At 35.4% G+C, this 22928-nt stretch overlaps 1 protein-coding gene across 1 annotated transcript in view; it reads left to right on the top strand.

Annotated features, from left to right (window-relative positions):
* Positions 1-22928, top strand: part of LOC106466957 (organic cation transporter protein-like) — a 93631-nt gene that overhangs the window by 21917 nt on the left and 48786 nt on the right. The window contains exons 2-4 of the mRNA XM_022395054.1: positions 6023-6260; positions 21117-21220; positions 21617-21771. Coding sequence (XP_022250762.1) covers positions 6023-6260; positions 21117-21220; positions 21617-21771 — 497 coding nt within the window. The remainder of the gene's footprint in view (positions 1-6022; positions 6261-21116; positions 21221-21616; positions 21772-22928) is intronic.

Below are 22928 nucleotides of genomic sequence, written 5' to 3' on the forward strand. Positions count from 1 at the left end.
CCTCTAGTCTTACACTGCTAAATTAGGGACGGCTAGCGCAGATAGCCCTCGTGTAGCTTTGCGCGAAATTCAAAAACAAACAATATCATAAATAGTCTACTCGCGCGCAGTTGTATAGAAGAGGCCTAGTAGTGGTCCGATCGCAACTGACCAAACCATCTCGTCGCTCTGCACTTAGAAAGGTTTTTAATCCTTATTGATTATTATTTGTTTATTTAAGATAATTTTGGGTTGCTGGTAGTCTTCGGTTGTTGGATTATTTTCTTTGCTTTCATATTCAGCTTTAAAATACGTTTTAAGATATCATAAACGGTGAAAAAAAATCAATATCCTTTCACCGTTTTCTCAACGACTTGAGATGTTCTTGCAAAAACATAACTGATTTAATACGAACACTATCTTTCAAAAAGGGTAGTGATACCGATAATGTAATATGAATATTATATCCTTAAAAAAAATGGGTAGTAATATAAATCAACCTGAAACAATGGATGTCATAAAGCATAACAACTGCAACTTCATAGCCTCCGATCCATGTCAAAGGTCAAAGGTAACTTACAGCGACTTCTCCATTTTGTTAACCTAGTCGCCATGCAACCCTCCTAGCAACGAGATCGAGTTTTAGTTGAATGCAATAATTCTTTCTTCCCTTGCTCGGCATGGCCAGGTGGTTAGGACGCTCGACTCGTAATCTGCGGGTCGAGGGTTCGATTCTCCGTCCCACCAAACATGCTCGCCCTTTCAGCTGAGGGGGCGTTATAATGTGACGGTCAATCCCACTATTCGTTTGTAAAAGAGTAGCCCAAGAGTTGGCGGTGGGTGGTGATGACTAGCTGCCTTCTCTCTAGTCTTACAGTGCTAAATTAGGGACGGTTAGCGCAGACAGTCCTCGTGTAGCTTTGGGGGGACACAAGCTGCTGACCAGTTGTCTTCATTCAGGTCAGTAGTTCAAAATTAGGGGCAGCTATATTTGAACCTTAGGAGGTTTCTGAACTGTTCTTTTAGACTAATTGATTTTTGTTTTGTTTTTCAGCCTGCTCGTTCAATCACGTGATTTGTTTAGACTTGTTCGTGGTTAAATGAAACAACGTTGTTGTATTTTGTTTGTTTCAAAGCGTTTAAAACCTAAACTCGAGTCGAAGCCTAATTAGTAATGTTTATCATTTCAAAAACGTGTATCCAGGTGCAGCAGTAATTTCACCGAGTTTAACTGTCGTGTTTGTGGTCCAGCATGTAACACAGTTCTTCAGGTGCAGCAGTAATTTCACCGAGTTAACTGTCGTGTTTGTGGTCCAGCATGTAACACAGTTCTTCAGGGAGAGAGAGAGAGAGAGAGAGAGAGAGAGAGAGAGAGAGAGAGAGAGAGTAGTAGAGAGAGAGGAGAGAGAGAGAGAGAGAGAGAGAGAGATAGTAGAGAGAGAGAGAAAGAGATATAAGAGAGAGAGAAAGAGAGATCTACTTTGGATGGAGAGCTTTTAAATCTTTTCATTTCTTTGATGAACGTCGCTACCCAAGGGCTACCGGTTCTAGTAGTTCCTAATCTTGAAGTGATAGACGAGAGGGAAGGCAGCTACTCAACACAACCCGCCGCCAGCTCTTGGGATACCAACGAACAATGGGATTGATCGTCACACTACGACGCCTCTACGGCTGAAAGGCAAGAATGTTCGGAGATGTGGTTCGAACCAGTGATCCGTAGATTGCGAGTCGAGCGCTTTAACCACCAGGCCATGTCAGTCCTCAAATCTATTCATGTACAGAACGAGGAGTCACACTCGCGATTTTTTTTCTTCTCTCTCACTATTGAGTTCAGTTAGAGTTTCTCAAAAGATTTTCAATTCTAGTAAACTCTCTCTCTCTCTCTCTCTCTCTCTCTCTCTCTCTCTCTACACACACACACACACACACACACACACACACACACACACACACACACACACACACACACACACACACACACACACACACACACACACACACATACCATTGTCCCAAACATGAGTATGTAGAGTGAAAACAAATCAACTTTTGTGCTGTTGCACATTATGCCATCATAATGTATGGTACAATCAGTTTGATCAAGATTAAGAAACTTCACAAACATACACTTCACAGTCTATACCACCTGTTCTGACAGACCATCTGATTGATGGTGATATGGTGAAGTAGCATCTTCACCACTCCAACACTGAGAATAACTGACTGTTAAAATAACTCTCTGCACTAAGTGAATCTCTTCATTGATGCCAAAATGTGTTATCCATTACTATACCAACATATTGGCAACAGAATATGCTAAAGTGTTGACTGATGGATATGCTTTGGCCCACTTACAGAAACAGTTGTGGATAACCAGCACATATTGATTACCTTGCTCATAGGTCACTTCCCCTTTGCTTGTCACTCCAATAATCATTCCAGTGAGAAGATGGGTTGGTTATTGGTAAACAGCTGCCTTGTGTGGCACCAGTGCATTCAATCTTGCTGTGGTGAACTACAACAAACCACCTTTGTATAGAGAAGTACTGTTGCAAGGTACACGGGTAGTCAACTGTTAATGGGTCAGTTCTTACTGCTATTATTGGGTTTTCCTGTTGTGTAAAGCTAGAGGAGAGCTTCTGCCGTATGTCCTAAGGACACCAATACCATACCCAAGATATGTGACAATAATCTTCATCCTATGATTTATATGGCTTAAGCATAGTTGGAGATATGCCTTTCCTTTCACATCTAGCATGCCGTTGTTCGGCAGAATGAAATGACTGTTTCCTGGCTGAGTAGTGGCTTTACTTGGAGTGTGTGACACATGGTGGTGTTCACCAGGGTCCTTGTAATTCTAATATCAACCAGGAACTTCATTGCCCCATCATACATACATACATACAAAACCATTTGATGTGCTCTCAAGTCAGTGGCTGTACCTGACTTGGTCTCTCTGATTTTCTTGAGCCCAAGGGAAAGCTCTCTGCCAGCCTTTCTGCACTTTCTATTCAGTCAGTTGGGATGAAGGGATCTGCCTATCTTGTTGAATGGAAATGCCCTTGCAGCCTTACAACCATAGCGTATAATAGGGTCTTCTCTTCCAGCGCGACATATGGACATACACACTGGCTGCACTTGCTGTGGCACAAACTTCATAGGAGGTCCTAGAAAGCCCTGTCCATTCTCTGAAAACAAGCTTATCTGTGCTACAACACCATGATGTACATTGTTGTTGTCCTAGACCGAGACCTGAGGGTTTGAGACCTTCTAATAAATTACACAATGAAAAATAAAGCAAGAATAATAAAAAACCATATGCATTAAACAAATTTTAGTAACATCTTAATCACAAATATTTTAGATGTTAACCCCACAGTCTTTGTTTTAATGTCTCCTCCTATGACAAAAAAAATAATAAAATAATAAACAAAAAAATCAGAAAGGTCAGATAATAAAATTGAAACCAGTATTGGTTTCAGTAAATTTCTTATTATTTTTGAAGCCAAACAGGATCACAGCAGATCTCCTAGACATGTTGTATATCCGGGATAATTGCTAATGTTTGACATAAATACATGCACCAGATGAAGGTCATACAAACTTATGATTAGCATATGTGTAATGCAATGTCATAGTAGCAGTTAGTTTTGAATAGCATGTGTTATAACCATAGATTGGCATACAGGCAATATGGTGGTTAGTGATGTAAACAAAAAATAAGGGAGGCACTATGTAAACATCCTTGTAAAGTTGTAGTACCAAGGGGGGATTTACTAGTAAAACATCTTTGATGCTACACTGCACCTCATATGAACTGCTGCATAATTGATATTTAGTGCTTAATAATCCTGGATAGGTGACTGGTCTAATACTGTTCATACTTTTAAATATAGCCAGTCTTGTTTTCAAAACCTGTAAAACGTAGAGACCAAAACCTTCCAAAGGATGGTCTTGAGATCAGTCCTGGTCTAAAGACCAACAACACTGTATCATCTGTAGCTGTGTTCTTGATGGAGAATAAGTGCACATAAGAAAAGATGATGGTACTGAGATGCACAACAGCTGCTGCCATCAGTTTCCTCCTCTTTTGCAACTGGTCTGAAGTAATCATCTCAAACCTTTTTACCACAGATACTACCTTTGTTATGATTACAATATCTTGTACTCCTAGGTGATGCTTCATGGTCTTACTAAGCTAGTCTTAGTTGAACTTCTTGATGAGGATATCTGTTTGACCTGCTTACAGCATAGTAAACTTTCCCATGGAAATGATACAGTTCATCTGCAAAGGCACCCAAGTTGTCAGAAGAACCTCTCCTGTGAGCCTTAAATTCAGCCGTATGGATGGCTAGGTTTCCATGTGGTTGAATCATTGATTCAGCTCAGCTATTAGTATGTCTCAGTCTCCAGTCTGTGCCTTCATCAATTACTCGATGCATCAGGGGGCCACCAGGCAATGACACCTTAAGAAATGGTCCAGGTTTTCTTTGGCTGCCCCTTTAAACAATGGCAGAGGGGGAGTGATCTGCTTTGCCTCCACCACAAATCTCTCCCTGGTGATCTTATAGTATTCTCCAGACTGAAGAGTCCAGTATTATGGGGTGTCATTGAGTAAGCATAATCTTGGAGCTCCAAACTCGTAGCATGTTTTAGCTACTGATCCTAGAATCAGAGAAGATATACTGGTTATATCTTATCTATGGGTTCTAACAAATTCCTGGTCATCCATGGTTGTCTTGGTAACTCACCTCCCTTCTTTTCGAATGTCTGTTGCTCCACAGTTTGTTTTTCTTTTCTGTGAACTCATCCAACAATGGTATCTTGTTTCTAACTCTTAGGGCGGCTATGAACCTTTTAATGGAGAGCCTTCGTCCTATCCATAAAATTGTTGATACTTCAATTAATTTTGGTAGCTGTCATCTGCTGTAGATCTCTTGATCCTTACTTTTGAATCATTGGATAGCTACCTTTCTTCTTGAAGAAGCTCCCCACCATTTGTCAATTTCTTACATAGTGACTGGTGGATATCATCTAATAGTAGCACATCATATCTGAGTCTCAAATTTGGCAAAACCAAAATGCAGTGTACGTATTTGCACTTATGAAAAGACAGCCCCTTTCTTCAAGAGTGTGCTTCATCCCACAACTTCTTTTCTTCAATAGACTTTTATTGAACTAAACACTCTGATTATGAAATTAATTTTAGTTACAGTGGCTAAAGAAAGCCTGCCTGAAATCAACTGATAAACTTTTTTTTTTCAGTTGACAGGATTACTTCATGACCTTTTTCCCTCACATCATTGGATCCAATATTAGATTCAGTTAACATCATAACAGCCAGCAAAGCATATTAAAATGCTAATCCTTTTAATTTAAATATCATGTATTTTCAAAAATATCCTCATGGGCAGAACAGACATCACCTACTATACAGAACAAAGAAGAAAAGAAACTAGAGCAAGGTAAACTTGATGACTCTCTGGACCATGTGTTGCTGTCATTATCATGTGGAAATTAAATAACCAAAAATTTTTAAAATTTCTGTAGCTACTAAATTTGGTAGAAAACATGTGATAGTCTGTATATTACAGCCATATTTGTTTTTTCACTATTAAATTGGTTTATGACGTGAAGAAAATATCAGAATGTTAAAGTAACTAAACTTAGTATTTTTAAGTATTTTTCATCATAAATTAGTTTATAATATATTATGTGTATAACAATTGCTTTTACGCTAAAAAAAAAGAATACATGAGGATTTTGATAAATTGTTTTGAAAAAAAGTAAAGCATAACTTAGAAGGTTTGTGTATAGGTTTCTAAGACAAAATGTTTAAGTATGAAAATTTGAATTAAGGACATCTTTTTCAACTTTAGTGTCTTTTTGTTTTTTAAATTATACTTGTAGCATTTGTTTGATGATAATGCATATTTTTAAGTACATACGATTTTAGGGATATATAAATTAACATAATGTACCTATAGTGCCCTTCTTTACATTAAACTTCAGTAATAAACTTAGAAAAATATGCCATGAACAGGTGTTTCATTAAGAACTGTGACAACTCACTCTCTGAGTTTGAGGAGCCCTGGTTTCCATATTCTATTCCAAAAAATGATGCAAGTGGAGTTAAAGGATTCAGCCAGTGTTTCAGATTCCAAAAAGCAACAAGCACAGGGAATGTTTCTTGTTTAGCCACTGATTTTCGTAATACTACAGAGAAGTGTTCGGACTGGGTGTGGAACAAGGAAGAATTTCAATGGACAGCTGTGTCAGAGGTAGGCCAAACAAAAAAACATATGACATAAATGTTGGGAATTTGTGTTAAGTGTGCATCATAGTACTGTTCTAAAGTTTTAATAAAGTTTCTAAAGGTTTAATAAACCACCTTATTACACATGCATTCAGAGAAACTTGAAACCACCATACATTGAACTACAGCTTGCATGTGGAAAGCTTTGTTAGAGCTTGAATCTTTTCTCCTTTTTTTTTTAATTATAAGCTTCAACAGTACTGTAATAACCATCCAAAAAATGTTGCCACCATTATGCTTTTGTGAATATTTCTTATACAGCACTTTGTGTGAATTATAAAACTCAATTTGTCTTTGATATGTGGTAGAAAGAAGAAAGCATAATTATAACGTTATAAAATTTTCTTGAGTAAATAAAGTAGTACAATAACATATAATTTAGCTGGAGATAATGTTTACTTCAAAATTCTCATCAAACAGATTTTTTTCAAATCTTTTTATCGTTAGTTCATGCTACCAATTTTACACAAAAGGAATTAATATTAGGGCATTCTGTAAATGAATGACAATATGGCTCTGTTGTAGTTACAACAACTATATAGATGAGCTTTATATTTTTTCATCTTCTTAAAGTTAATAACTGATGATGAACGATGCAGCAACAATGACCATTTGACACATGTATGTTTAGTAACAAACATTTAATTCTTGAACATTTCAGAATATACATATTCCATCTTCAGCAAGCTATATTGAACATGGTAAATTATTTGGTACAGACATTTTATAAAGTTTAAACATTCTATAAAAAGTAATTAAAATACTGAATAAAAGTATGAAATAAATTAATAGAATCAAATAAACAGACTTAAATGTAGTTAAGTTGTGTTATTATTTAAATTCGGGAGTTCATTTATAATAGATAAACTTTATTTAATTGAAAGTTCAATATTTGATGATCCAGATGAGATGACTTTAAAATTCGTAATCAAGAAAGGGTGTTTAGTGTTTTTGCTGTGTGTGCAAATTGTCTGGAGGATTTGATAATGTTTTACCAGTTCTGCTTGATACTCCCATATGTTCTCAGGCTCTCAGGTGTAATTGGCATATAGTTTTGCCAATGTTAGTGGCATTATAGCCACCACATGTATTTATATATGATTCTGGAAAGCATAGGGGTACGTAATAGGTCTTTAGATCAGAATAGTTTTACTGAAAAAATTGTAAATTGTCTTTTTTTGATATCCAAATCAATAGATTAGATAACCACTTTACAACATCCGTTTATCTTAAAAAAAAAACAAAAAAGCAGCAACAACATATACTGGCTTACATACTCGATTCGACAGCTTTATTCCGAATTCCTTTAACCCTTTACCTGCAGTAGCCATTTTGTCTTATCGTGAGGGCAAAATCACATTTTTAATTGAAAAAATTATAGAGAACTTATCTTTTATTGGATTTAAGATTTTATTTTTGTAAATAATGGCATAACATTCAATTATTTGTACAAAATTGTATTATTTAATGGAGCTTAAAGAGGAATTTAATGAAAAAATTTAAAAATATGGTTGAGACTGTAAATAAGAAGAAATTTAAAAAAAACAAAAAAAATTTTCCTTCTACTTCAGCACTGGTCCTACCATCTATGATTGGTATCTAAACCTTTTTCTAGTCTGTTTTCTTTATAAAACAGCTTCAGGGCGTGTTGAACCTCAGTTGTAAAACTTTTAGCCAATCCTAGTCGAAGGTGCAATTTCAGTACCATGTTATTCCAATTGCTGTATTTCATGTTTGAAAAATCATAGGATGATAAGCAAAGCACATAACGAAACATTGTTCTCTGGATTTTACAATATGAAGATTGGTGGTGCTTATTATAGTAACTGCCATCTTATGTGGAGGTTGTATTTAGTATTTGCCAATAGTACTTTTCTATAAGCGTTACAAAACTTGCTTCTGGAAAAAACTGCATGGGATGTACGTAACTTTTATTTTTCTGTAGTAGCTTATGTCATGCTGCATCGTATATCTATTTATATTAATCGTTATATTGAAAAATGAACTCAAAATAGATATATTTTTTAGGAAAGAAGTTGATCCACGATTGTTAGGGTTAAGAGCTATCAAGTGGCGAGTGCAAGGTCTTTACATGAATTAGGTGTAGCACTTTGAACTGAAAGAGTTTGTGTTTTTTTTTATATTCCTTTGCATTTAAATTTATAGTTTTAAGTATGATAATTTAGCATAATTTTATATTTAGTTCATAATAATAATAATATGAATCAGTATTTAGAATGATAAACTTGTGTGATTTGTACATAATACTACTAGTACCAGTAACACATAAGAATTTTATATTTTTCCTTCTTACAATCTTTACTTTGTAGTAAGACCCCTTACTTCTGTTGTTATTGCTTTAGAATTAAAACAGTCTAACTTATATGTATAAAGTTGATTCTGATATTTTGCAAATGGTTTAAAACTCAGTGTACAAGTAACAACAATAAAACCCATATGTTGGTTGTGCAACAGACTAAATACATTCGTCTCAATAATACAGGGAAGCTATGAAAATCTCACAGTTGGGGTCTCAATACTCTGAAGAGCTTAAGTTTCTAATTACAACATAAATCTTGCCTATAATGAGAGGATGTGACCAGGACTAATCTTTTAAGTGCTGTAAAATAATTTTCTTTGTAATTTATGGTGTCTCTGTCATTTGGTAATCTCTTCTAACAGGATTTATCAAGTAACTAGGGTCAAGCAGTGTTATTCGAACCACCTGTAATGTAATCTATTGCATACATTTACTAGTAGTGGCAATTAGTTTTGTCTGTATTGTGAAACAACATACATGGACATACGTTGAAATAAACATGTTTGAAAGTTCAAAGAAATGATATTCAGGTACCGAAAAGCTTTTTTACTATCATATCTACAGTAATGTTGAAATGCGCTTGCGCTGGTCTGAACGAGAGTGACCACCAACAGGCATGATAGTTTACGCCAAATGTACAAAGTTCACGCTGCTAACCTCACGATTTATTTGGCACAGTAAACAAAAATATGGCTGCAATGAAACATAAACTTGAAATAAAAATACATTTATGAAACAAAATTAATATTTTTTACATACATATATATAAACATGAAATCCTAGTTAAAAATAAAAATACTCATTTATTGTTTAAGTTTATTTACAAATATTATTTTCGGGTCTGTATATTACTTGAAACCATAAGAAGAGTACATGATTATTAAAAAATTAAATAATAGATAAAATTTGCATTTTATGGAGGATACAATTTTTTGGGGGATTTCAAAATAATGTACTAAAACATAAAAAGTAATAAGTTCAGATCTGAACAAATATAAATATTGTAATCATTTCTTATAAATACAATTTCCTAATGTAATTTTCCAAGATATTAAAGATCATAATGCAAAATAACTAAATTTATCAAAAGTAACAGGCTTTATGTTTTTTAAATTAAACTACATGTATTTATGAAAGCTCTTATGAAGTTTCAAACAGTTTCATCCACTAGTTTTATTGTTGGAATGAAATATAGCAAGACTTGCATTGGCTACTCAGAAACTTAGTAGCTGGTGGTCATCGGGTTAAATGTAACCTTATTCTCAGCCTTCTCAATAAAGCATATAACAACTGTTCTAACTACCTCTCTTTTCATACCAAAATCACCACCTTGCATAACATTTTAATAAACAATGGCTACCCCATGCATTTTATTCAAGTCCTAACATGCAAGTTCCTTTTTCACAAATTTGAACCCCCCAAAAAACGTACACTGTTGATAAATAACCATTAAAATTCATCGTTCCTTTTTTGAGGTAAGCAAAGTTTCATATTGAAATCACAAATTTTAAGAATAATTAAAATGTTTTATCCACAAGTTCATCTACAAGTGATATTTAAATCACCATTCAAAATACAAAATCTGATTCAAAAATATGGTTGTTCTTTCCATAACTGTGGATAGTTACTTTCCTCACTATCTGTTTTTGAACTGTTACTTTTTGTGTTTTTCATTCTTGACTTTTTGTGGTAATTAAAGGTTATAACCTACATACAGTTATCTGATCTTTACAGAAAACTAGAGGTTTATTTACCTATATATGCAAGTGTAGTGACATGTTGCATGTGAAATGAAATACAACATAAAATTTAAACAAGAATGCAATAAAACTTTCTTGAAGTAGGAATAAAGGTGAAATATATATTAAAAGAACTAATAATATAAATGCATATTTAATTGGGATGTCAGTTATTTTTGAAAAAGAAATCAAAAGAACAGTAAATACATATGATCAACAGGCTGAAGAATGTACTGGATGAAAACAACTTCTATGGCAAGTCTTAACTCCTTCAGGATTAGAGTAGAATCTCCTCTACCAATGCTGAAACTGCATTCATAATACACACACTTTCCATATTTGATCAATCAAGAAATAAGACACCAGGATAGTTGCAAGGTCAAGCAGGTTACATTCAACTATACTATTCCATAAAACAGCATATGAGGTCCATGGCCGTTCAAGCTATAAAAAGTCACCTTGGAGTGACTTTTGCACATGACCTAAGCTGGATTTAGAACTTTGAAAAATATAAAAATTTTGTAGGTATGTAATATACATAGAAAGACACACACACACACACACACACACACACACACACACACACACACAATAATAGAGTAAGATATGAAATATTTGCATACTACAATTTTCTACCTCCATATCTTAAGCTTTTTCTCAAGCCAACACTAATGTGAACTTAACATCAATGAGAAAGTCACACTGCGACTTGGAGAAATGTTCTTAAAATCACAACTCTTGATTACGGAAGCATTATGGAATGGTATAACATTGTAATGCATGAGATGAACCATGAATACACAAGACATACAGTTGTATTGAATGTCTTCAATTAACTCGCACTTCTAGCTAAAATGAATAATGCATAACAAAGCAAAAGTAGAAACCCTTTGAAATTCAATAATACAAAAAATGGGTTGGAAACATATAACAAAGTAACACTTAAAAAGAGCAAAAATCTAACATTTAATGATGTGAAAAAGAAAACTATACCCTTTTTAAAATACATGTAAAGAATTAACTTTTTAAAGGTAACAAGACAGATACCCCCCCCCCTTTTTTTTAGTTCAGATTAAATATAAAATAGCAAACTGTAAACAATTAATGGGAAAACCCTATAAATGAAACATTAATACACAAATGAAATAACCCTTTACTAAGTATAAAATACCAAATGAAATCCTTTTAAAAGGTAAATTAATTGAATTCCTTTAAAGAAACATATTACAAGTCAAAACACTTTAATTACAACCTTTTTACAGATACAAGCACTGGTTGACCTCATTCAGAATTGCAAGAAAATCCTTAGCCATCTTTCTGTGTGAATGCCCAGGTGGTGTTTCATCATTGGACTTGGCAGTGGTGCCTCCATTTCATCACTGCCAATGAATTACTACTTCTCTTAGATGCTTGTTAGGGCCTCCACCAGCAACTCTCGAGTTCCCACTCAACTTGCTAAAGATGAAGAGATGACCAAGATTATTGTACTTGCAGCAGGCCCTACCACAGCCAAAGTGGTCACTCTCAGTTGAAGCTGTCTGTGATCTGATTCCTTGTGGGATGGAGATATATATATATATATATATATATTTGATCTAATGGTGTCTCTCTGGGAGGTTCTGAGGTTGCTTTTGCCAATGATCCAGGACATTCTATAGATAACTTTGACTCTCTTTTTCTGGGGTCTTTGTTTACTAGGTTGGCTTCTCACGAGGCCAATTTAGATCAGCCACCTCCTGCTCCATTTCTTCAGTTAGTCAAACAGGTTTCTTAGAGTTTGAGGCTTTCTCTGGTTGCCTTTGAATTTACTCCTTCCTTGATGACTGAAAGGTCTGAGGGTGACTACTTAGTTTTTCTTCCTTCACCTGATATCGTTGTCAATGCTGGGGGTTTACATGTAGGGTTCCAGACTGAACCCTGTGATCACTTAGAACAGATCACAATGTTCTCAGATTCGTCTGACCTATTTATAATCCCTTCAAATTTTGTCAGAAGCCTCTTAGTATTCCCATCATCAGTTTGATGACAAGTTGTGTTCTTTGCTGACTGAGATTGTCAGCTTCTGCTCTTTCTTTGGTTTCCTGGATTGTATGTTGTTGGGACTTATTGGGCAGAGATGTCTTGTTGGAAGAAGTTTGTCTACCTGCTGCCACCCTCTGTGAACTACATGAGACTCGTTTTCTTTATCCCTTGATATTTGTGGCTGTTCCAGAGGCATTGGTATCATGGATTGATGTCACCCATTTGTATTCTTCCTTGTCATTGTTGGTCTATAGACTTTCTTTGGCTCCTGCTAGAAGTCATGTTGGGACAGCTTGTCATCTGTTCTAACCCCGGCTTCAACTCCTTGATCTATTGGTATTCAGAATAGATTACATCCTTATCTTAGAGGCTCCTCCACTCAGGTAGAATGTTGTCAACATCATCGGTGACTACCCTATGCTAGTGGGAGAGAGGTTACAATATTTCCAATATTTCCTTCACTACAGATCCATGGGTAATTCAGGTTTTGGCATTGGGATTGGTCATTCAGTTCACTTCTCCACCTGCATTATACTCTCAATCTGTGGTAATTTCACCCCTCAATCAGATCTCCAGAGTAAGGATCTTTGGTCAAGGGTTCAGTAGAAAGAGTTGATCCCGTTCTTCCGGGATTTTATTCCCATTTATTTGTTATGTCCAAAAGATGGGAGATTGGCATCTGATCATTGATCTTTCTCATCTCAACCAATTCTTAGATCCTTCCAGGTTCACAATGGAGTCCTTTTTCAACCTACGTAGGCATTTTCACTAGGTCTGTGGGTGACCAAGTTCAATGTTGCTGATGCATATTTTCACATTCCCATAACAAAGTCATTCCACGAATATCCATGTTTCATGCACAAAGGTCAAGTTATGCACCATATGTCTTCTGCAGAGTCATACAAACTTTTTCTCATCACCTTCATTCGTTGGGCCTGTACACTTACATTATCTGGACAACTGGTTACTTTTGGCACCATCTCGTCAGTTGGCAGAACAACACACCCAGATTCTCTTCTCAGATGCCACCAAGGCTGGCTTTCTTATCAGATCTGAGGAATCCATTATCTTGCCAACTCAATACATTGTCCATCTTGGTGTATTTTTCAACACGTTTTTAAGCCAGACTCAGCTGACTACCCCATCTGGCTCCAGGCTATGAAATGGGCAGTCAGGCTCTTACTTGCATTTTCTTCCCCTGCTGCACAGATGGTTCCCCTTTCTTTTGGGGATATGGGCATACTTTGGGATGAGCATCTTTGTGGTCCCTTCAGTGGTTGTTGCATGACCAGAGAATCATGATTTGTGATTCACTGAATCATCCAGTCTCTTTACTCAGGAGCAACATCTTAGATCTTGAGTGGTGGTTAGATTGGACCAACATTACTGTTGGTGTTCCTATACTGCCCCCTTGTCCTGAGATTCATCTCTTCACAGATGCCTCACTTCAGGGATGGGGGGGCATATATTGATGGTCAGGAATTCCAGAGTCTATGGATGGATGACATATGTTCATCACATTTCCCATCAAAGGGACACTCATTTTGAGAATGGGCTCACTCTCATCATATCAGCCTCCTGGCTTGCCATGTTCCAGGGATGATGAATATATTAACCAATCGCCTGTCTCAGCCCAACCAAATGGATGCTCCATCGCAAAGTTTTTTGGTGAATTTGCTCTCAGATTGAGACTCCAATGATTGATGCATTTGCCATCCATTGGAACTGTCAACTATTGGCAATTTGGTCTCCTGTTCCTCATCCTCGATAAATGCATTCAGTCAAGATTTGACGGAATTGCACCTCCATGTCTTCTTCCTTGATTCATTTGTTATCCATAGTTCTGGCTGTGGTTTGATCCACTCCTTGTCAAGGCCCATCCAGGGTTTCCTCTTCTACGGTATCTTCAAGAGTATCTACCTCTGCCACTTCCTCTTTGGCCATCTCTGTTGACCCACCCTGATCTGATGTTCTTCACCCAGACATTTCCAAACTCAAACTTCATGTTTCAGGGTTTCACTTCTGAAGTTGCCTTGTATTTGTCTCAGTCTATCTGTAGACCCACAATGGCTTTTTATCAATGGAAATGGCACACTTATTGCCAATGGTGTCTCAAAAGAAAATTAAACCCACTCTACCCAAGTGTGCCCACCAATTCTCATTTTTTGACCTGGCTTTTTGACAAAGGTGTACCTTTTTCTACTGTTGCTTTATATAAGGCAGCTTTATCGGCTACTTTTTGGTGTTCTAAACTTCGGAAAGTATTTGAGTCCTCTGTGCTATCCAACCTTCTAAAATCCAAAAGGGTCTTTTCAATGCTTAACTGGGATATTAGGGTAGTATTACATGCCTTGTCTTGACATCCAATAGAGCCTTTAGCCTCAGGTGCTATGTATCACCTTTCCCTTTAAAGTGTATTTTTTGTAGCTGCTGGCATGTGGATGTTGTATGTCAGTTGTTTGCACAGGACTCTGTATCACTCCACTTTTGTCCTGCTATACCCTGATAGGTCCTTTCTTCCTAAGACTGGCAGCCAGGGAAGGGGATAAATCCTTCCCACCAATTCATTTGGCAGCTATTTTTCACCTCTACAAATACTGAGACCCTAATTCTTTGTTATGTCCTGACAGGGCCCTGAGATGTTATGTGGCTTACACTAACTCCTTTAAAGGTGTTGGAAATTGACTCTTTATTCATTGGGGTCCTTCAATTTCCAGGGATTCATCTCTGATTACCTTGAGGAGGTGGCTTTGCAAATTGATCCATATTGCTTATTCTGGACTTTCTTTACAGACAAAGAAACTTTTGTGAGTCACATTTCTGTCTTTCTTTAGCTGACCATTTGAATTGCCAACTGAAGGACATCATCTGAGCTGGTATGTGGACTTCTCCCAATACTTTCCCTCTCATTATTTACACAATCTTGCAGTTTTTTTTTCTGAGGGTTTTTGCCTACTCCCTTTGACCATTTTGTCCACATCTGCTAGATTATAAGGAGGAGGGGAGTATTTTTTCTCCTCCTTTTGTTTATTTACTGGATCCCACTGTGGCAAGTGTCGCCCAAACAAGTGTGCTTTTATCAATCCAATTCCACACTTGTAACTAATTTTCACTCTACTTACTACCAGTTGCAACAGGCTCTGTAGAAATGAGATGTTCCATAAGACCATCTAGGAGCTCAGCAGATGGTATTACCATATTATACTGAACCACCACTCATAGACTATCATGAATAAAGCTAAAGGAGATCGTGCCCATCTCTGCCAATCTTCAGATTTAATAAATCGGGGTTAGTTTGCTTTTAAAAATTAAGGGAACTTAGTCCAACTATTGCACTGTTCATCAGGACTCCCCAATGCACATCATCCCCACCCACCAGATTCTACTATTCTTCTAGTGGAGCTAGGGAGTCCTTAACATACTTAGTTTTCAGTCACTGGGGTGGTAGACAGAGGCTTTTCCTCCAGAGTGTTAGAGTGAATTCCTCCACTCTTGGAGAAGAGGATAAAGTTGGGGACCCTCCTAACTGGGGCCCTGGATGTGTTTCCCAGATGTCTGTAAAAGTGGCACCAGCCTAAGCAGGAGCCTACTTGTAATACTGGTTGAGATTTGATGCTGGTCTATCCGGTTTGGGTGTGCACTGGCTCTTCATTTTAATCAACATTGGTTCAGTATATTGCTATTGGAAGGAGGTCCACTATCTCCTCACAATTCTGAATGCAGAGTGGTCCTATCCTGGGTCCTTGGTTGAGCACAGTTGTTCCATGTTCTCCCAATAATTCTAGGGGCAAGTGGAAGGCTCCTTTCTAACTCAGTTCGGGAGTGAGGATGAATGTTCATAATTCTAGACTGGATGAGTTCTGTTCCTTCAGTTAAGTAAGGCATACATGATCCCATCATTCCAAGCCTGGGGTGTTACTTGTCAGGCTTCTTCAGGTTGAGAAGGTTTGTTCACTTTGGTGTTGCGTACCTTCTCGTCATGATTTCAGTGGTTCAGAATGCATCACTCTAAAGCTACAGGTTGGGATCCAATCAAAAGTATATATAATGTTGGGGTCTAATTGTCCTAGCCACCAATGTGGAATATAGGGACCAAGACCCCTTAATTCCAACCCTGAGTAGTGGAACCTTGGCTACCTGGTTGGGGCTGGTCTATAGTGATGATTACTCATGTACAGTTCCACCCTTGATACAGAAACTAAGTTCAGGGTAAAGAGCATACCTGTTCTGTGTGTAGTGCAGTTTTCCCATTTGGATAACACTCTTATCTTGGTATGCCCATGAATTATGAAGATGCTTTCTGTATGGATAATGCCTTCACCAGCTCCTCCACCTCTCAGTTTGTGATTCTAACTATAAGTGGCAGTGGAGGTATGTTTTGGAAGTTAACAATTTCCTAAATCGAAAATGAATTTTCAATAATACTTGCCTCCACTGACACTGTCCAGCCCCTCCTCCCTACTAAGAGCCAGTTGTTAAAGACTGATATAGTATTGGTCTTGAAAAAGTGATACAATTATCTGAAGGAGGTGCTTATATACAGTACCAGGATAGAGGGTGCACTGATGTGAGTAGAGTATCACGAGACAAATATCGCCAAAGGCAATTAAGTTGGGTATAAAGATTGGAGCAAGTGAAAAAATCAGACCAGTGCTTAGATGGGCAAAGATGAAACCATGCCAGTCAAGTAATAGCTATAAGTGTCAGCAGAGGTAAGTATTATTGGAAATACATTAATGTTAACTTCTGCTGCAGCAATCTTAGTGCCATTCTCTGATGCTCTCTATATACAACTTTAGTACCTGTATGTTTGCTAACACATAGTGGTTGAATACTGTTCTCCCTGCAGGCAAATCACCTGATTCTCAGGTATCATAAGAACAGCACCTGACATAGCACTGTACTAAGTGCTATGAGAAATTGAAACAAAGTAAAAGTACAATTACAGTCCTGCAAGTGACAGGCTATACAATTGAATGACTGCAGTAGAAGTGTCATAGAACATACTGTTTGTGGGTCACAGTATTGCCTATGCTGTTACCTGGCATGTTGATAATAAGCATGGTGCTATGAGTTAGTAGCTTTAACATCTACACGTGTAACAAAAAAAGAAATGCAGAGCTTTAAACTAAGTTAAGCTCCGTTTCTTGTGTCGCACAACATAAGACATTAGCTATTGTTTTTGCTTCTCATTGCTGTGCATTGCAACTACTGAAGTCAGCTTCTTCAAGCAGGTTCTGTTCTATATAGAAAATACAGCCATATAAAGAGTAAAGTTTTAACTTTTATCTTTGAAAAATAAATAATAACTTCATTTCAGCAGCATTTTCTTTGCTGTTTATTTTCTTAGTCTTTCAGAATTAGGCGATTAATTCAACTTGCATATTTGAAACTAATGTCATTTTGTGAATATTTATCATACCATAAAATGCACATGTATGTATTGTGTATAATATACTAACACACAGATTTAGTTTAGAAAGAGATTGAAGCACGGGAGAACAATTGCCATGTTGAGTGCTTTCCACAGCTAGGCTTAAAAATTGATTGTACACTACATCACAACCATCTATGCATACACACATCCAACACTACCAACACAAAATAGGTGTAAAGTTCAATGTTTTAGAAATCTGAGAGAGGATAAAAATAGTAAATAAATACTGTTGCTGTATAGTAATGCTAGAGGAACTAATGTAAACATTGCACACAATTCCTAATGCTATTACATATACTATGCAAAAGAATTCTATCAATGTTTTTAATCACTAAATTTATAAGCTTACAAATTTGTTCACTTCAGTAATGTTCTTTTTACTACACATGTGTAACATTTCCTGTTAAGTTTCACAGGAATGCTGTAATTGCATCACCCTAATGTATTACATTGTGGTGTATTGCTGAACAGGACAAAATACGGCATTTGTTAAGGTTTTCCTTCAGAGCTAACTATTACTTATTTATACCAATAGTTGGCATCAATGCATGAATGTTATGTTGCCATTAGTTGGTGATTCAGTGTAAAGACAGAGCCTATGTTGAGTACTATCCCTTTTTTTAACATGTACACACTTTCTTTGGATATATAACTTCCATTCACCGTAAGATAAAATTCACAAACAAACGTGAAAATAACAGTTATCTTTTCTTAACCTCAACATTATTAGATCCAACACACAGTTCAAAACCAAAATTCTCCAAAAAATAACTTGTACTGGCCACTATATTTCAAACAAAAAAAATCGGTATCCACAGCTTCAAGACTTTGCTCAACTGACTACATAGAAGAAATCAATCTTATAAAGCATTCCTTCATTCACACCAGGAAATTTCTCTGAAATATTGTCAGAAACTTTTCGACAACCACCAAAACAAAAACCTCAAAACTACTCAACTTACAAACAAAATTAACACTAATAAATTGAACAACACAACATTACACTGCAGTTTACCATTCATCCCTGAAATCAATTCAAAACTAATACACACTTGTAGAAAACTTACCATTAAACATAAAAATTCTTGTCGACCTCAAATGCACTCAAAAACCTGGCCCTAAACTAAAATCATTACTAAATAAACAAATTATGTAGAATTGCATAACATCATTTATAAAATAATGTGAATTAGCTGTCGAGAATTCTAAATCGGAGAAACCGTAATAAAATTTAAAACTAGATTCACTGAACATAATAACCTCCATGTTTATCCACCATTGTAACACAAAAAGCACAATATATCTATTCAAAACACTGTAATTTGAAACAGTGAACTAAACATCAATAAACACAAAATATAGGAAGCCGTCTTAATTGAACAAACCAGCCATACTCTAAACTTAAACTTCAGGGTACCAAGATACCTCTACTAAGCTGGTAAGCAATCTCTGGTCAAGTGATTTCTCTGTTCCATACTGTAAATGTATTGCTGTGTCTGTGTAAGCTACTTGTACCTGATGATGTGTTTGTTGAGTCATTGTACATTTCTAGTTGTTTCTTTCACTACCCAAGCATTATTTTCTAAACAGTGGGTTCCTCATCATTCAATTTGAACAGCATTTGTTAGTGATGCAGTATGATTGTACATTGTTTAAAAGTTGTGCAAAGAGTGCATTTTTCATTTTTGACAGTGTTGAATGATAGTGTGGGTTGGTCCTAAAATTGTGTATTGTCATTTTGAATTGCAGTGCATTACTGACAAGAATCATTTCTGTTATTTTTTCATATTTAGTCATTGACTGATAACATATAGTGTGGAGATATTATATCGTTGCTTTCCAGTAATATTTAGCTGCAAATGTTTGATAGGATGTTAAATTAATAGTTATATAATAATGCTAATATGCAATGACTAATAAACATGTAAATAAGAATAGATATTTATGAGGAACTGTCATTTTACTGAATCAAAATTATAAATTGTTATTACAAAAATGTTGTGTTAAAAATAATGACTAGTTTTAAACCCGTGATAATCTTTTCTCCTTTGCCTCTAACAAGTGAAATGGCATGTGATTTCAAGTGTATTGTCCCTTTGTACAGTGTCTTCACCTAATGTATCCACAAGATTGATCACCTTGATGTAGTTGTATTCATATGTAATTCTGTTTAACTGTAGATACTAGTAATTTCACTAGTCACTGCTTGTTTGCTTTTGTACAAAGCTAATTAAGGGCTACCTGTATTAATCATCCCTAATTTTGAAGTAATAGACTAGAGGAAAGGCAGCTGGTAAATCCTATTCACTGCCATCTCTTGATCTCTTTACCAACAAATAACAGGATTAGATGTCACAATGCATAACCCTACAGCTGAAAGGGTGAGCATGTTCAGTGACAGGACTTGAATCTATGACTTGTAGACTGCGAGTTGAGTGCTCTAATAAGCAGGCCATGCCAGATCTCTAGTCAATGTTGTATTTATTATTTTTCTGTTTTACAATTAATATCAAGTAGTTATGTATATTTTCATCAGCAAAAATTCAGTTGTTTTAGTAGAGTAGTTTCGTGGAATTTTTAGGGAGAAATCCATAAAACACTATTGTATTTTCAGCAAGTTAAGGGTTTTATAATACATTGTATATATGATACAATTTCATTATTCAACAGCTTAGGATTAAAACAGACATATTCTTAAATTATTTTACATGAAACTGTCTATCATATTAAATGAAAGGTGCTTCAAGAATGTTGATAAAAGAAAAAAAGAAGCTGAAAATGTGAAAATTAGTCACCCTATGTTAGTTTATTAGTTGAATGTAATCAGTTAGCAAATTCCACAAAATCACAGTTCTAATTGTGCCATTTCCTCAGAAGTGCAATTCATCAAGTATGGATTCATCTTTCAAAGTGACAATTTTCCCAAGCATACAGCAAATGTGGTTAAAAGGCATATGGAAATTAAATAGGCACATGGCCTTCACAAAACCCAGATATGAATATTCTTGAGGCTGTATAGGCTTATGTTAAAATAAAGAGAAAGTTGAAAGCAAATAAACAACTTTGCTGAAATGTGGGAATAGAATAATACAAAATATCTTGAACAATATTCTACAAAATGTATATTGATAAAGTTTATGGTAGCATGAAAATGAAGAGTATCATTTACAAATTCACTATCAACTTCCCATTACTCATTGAAAAAATATTATTTTTAGTATTGTAAAAGCAACATATTAAGAGTTAGTTTATACAGAAATGGGAAACATTATGAAAACATGTTTCTTGCTTGTTCATATCTAGTGGAATTTGGTTTGTGAAAAAAGCATGTTTGTTGCCTTATCTGGTTCTGTCTTTATGGTTGGGATCTTGGTTGGAGCGCTTATATTTGGAGCATTGGCTGATAAGTAAGTATTGGTGTTTGTATATTTAATTTATTGTATTAATGTTAAAAGTAAGAAGGATTAAGTCTCCTTCATATTAATTTTAACATATTTATTTGTGTAAAATGGTCAATAAGTATTTAATTTATTAAACACTCAAAATTTTTTGTTCTGTTTATATAATGTTTTTAGATAAAAATAATGCGGAAAGTTTGCAGGTTTTTAAAAAAATCTTTCATTGCTGAAATTTATAAACCAGAAACAACTTTACTATGCTTCCCATTTCTAATGTAATAATGCAATTACATTTTTCACTTTTATAAAATTGGTTTGAATCAAGAGGTGAGATAATGTTTTAATATTATATCAGAAGTAATATATGTATACTTTGTAGAAAACCTAAAATACTATTTTTTCCAGAGTTGGCAGGAAGCGAGTATTTCTTTTTGCTCCACCGCTGTTGGTGTTATCATCTGTTGGAACTGCCTTTTCCCCCAACTATGTTGTATTTATTCTTCTTAGATTTATAACTGCTGCAGCAGTATCTGGACTGTTCCAGACAGGATATGTAGTAGGTGAGTATAAATGATGTTTTCCATCTTAATAATCAAGCCTGTAACAGAGATTCAATTTAGACTTTTGTTAGCAAAGGATTTCTTTGGGAAGGACAGATAAATTCTTAAAAAAAAATCCACAATTTAATTTTGTTTACTGGCAAAACTATCTGTAGCTGTGTAAAATTGAAAATATGAATTATTCCCTTTATGATTATTCCCAATAAATGTCAGAAAATTATAAAATATTGATTCTAAAATATTTGTGGGTTAAAATTACTGAAGTGTGTATAGAATTAACATATAAAATTCATTTTATAATTTGTCTCAAAAATTTTATCAATGTCAAAAAATATCAAAACCAGAGGAAATCCTGTCTTCATCCTTCAGGCACAATAATTTAGAATTAAGTTACTTTTTAAATTCTAAACTTTGTACATAAAACTGTCATACGTGCAAGGTGACTGCATTGTTTAAAATTTAGAAACAACAAAATATTTATTCACTTACTAACATATAGCCCATCAAAAATGATGGAGCAAATATTACCACCTCCACCTCATAGTATATTTTAACCATAAATAAATTGTTTTAAATCAAGCTTGACCAACAAAGGTAGAAAAGTGCAGTTGAGGCAGTCAAGCGTCAGTAAATTCCTCTGTGAGCCAATCAAAATTAAGATCATTCATGAAGTGAATTCATGGTATATTCATAGAATGATTATTGGTAACAATCAGTTAGATTAATAACTTCTAATATATAGAAAATGCCAATGTGTTTTGGTAACACTGTGTTCCAATAATAGCTTTTATGTCATGTTGCTTAGCATCAAAAGTATAACCTAATATTTTTGTTAGTCTATGTACTGAATGCATAAAATGAAATGCATAGACAAAAACTGGAAATATTTGTTGATTTCTTAATAAAGAGCCTCCATTGATTAAAGAAGTTTGTTTTTTATTAAAAACATTGGCGATATAACAGAAAATACCTTAATTTAAATATAATTTACATTTAAAACATGATCTATTTTTACTTTCATGATAAATTTTATGCACTTGGCTCTAGGCTAGGTGATCTCACACAACGTCTTTGCTTTAGGCTTATTATACCAATGCTCATTACACTTATAAGGTTTCACGGCACTCCCCTCACAGCCCCCTTGCATGTTACACATG

The sequence above is a fragment of the Limulus polyphemus genome, unplaced genomic scaffold, assembly GCF_000517525.1.
Source record: "Limulus polyphemus unplaced genomic scaffold, Limulus_polyphemus-2.1.2 Scaffold2439, whole genome shotgun sequence".
Lineage (NCBI taxonomy): Eukaryota > Metazoa > Arthropoda > Merostomata > Xiphosura > Limulidae > Limulus > Limulus polyphemus.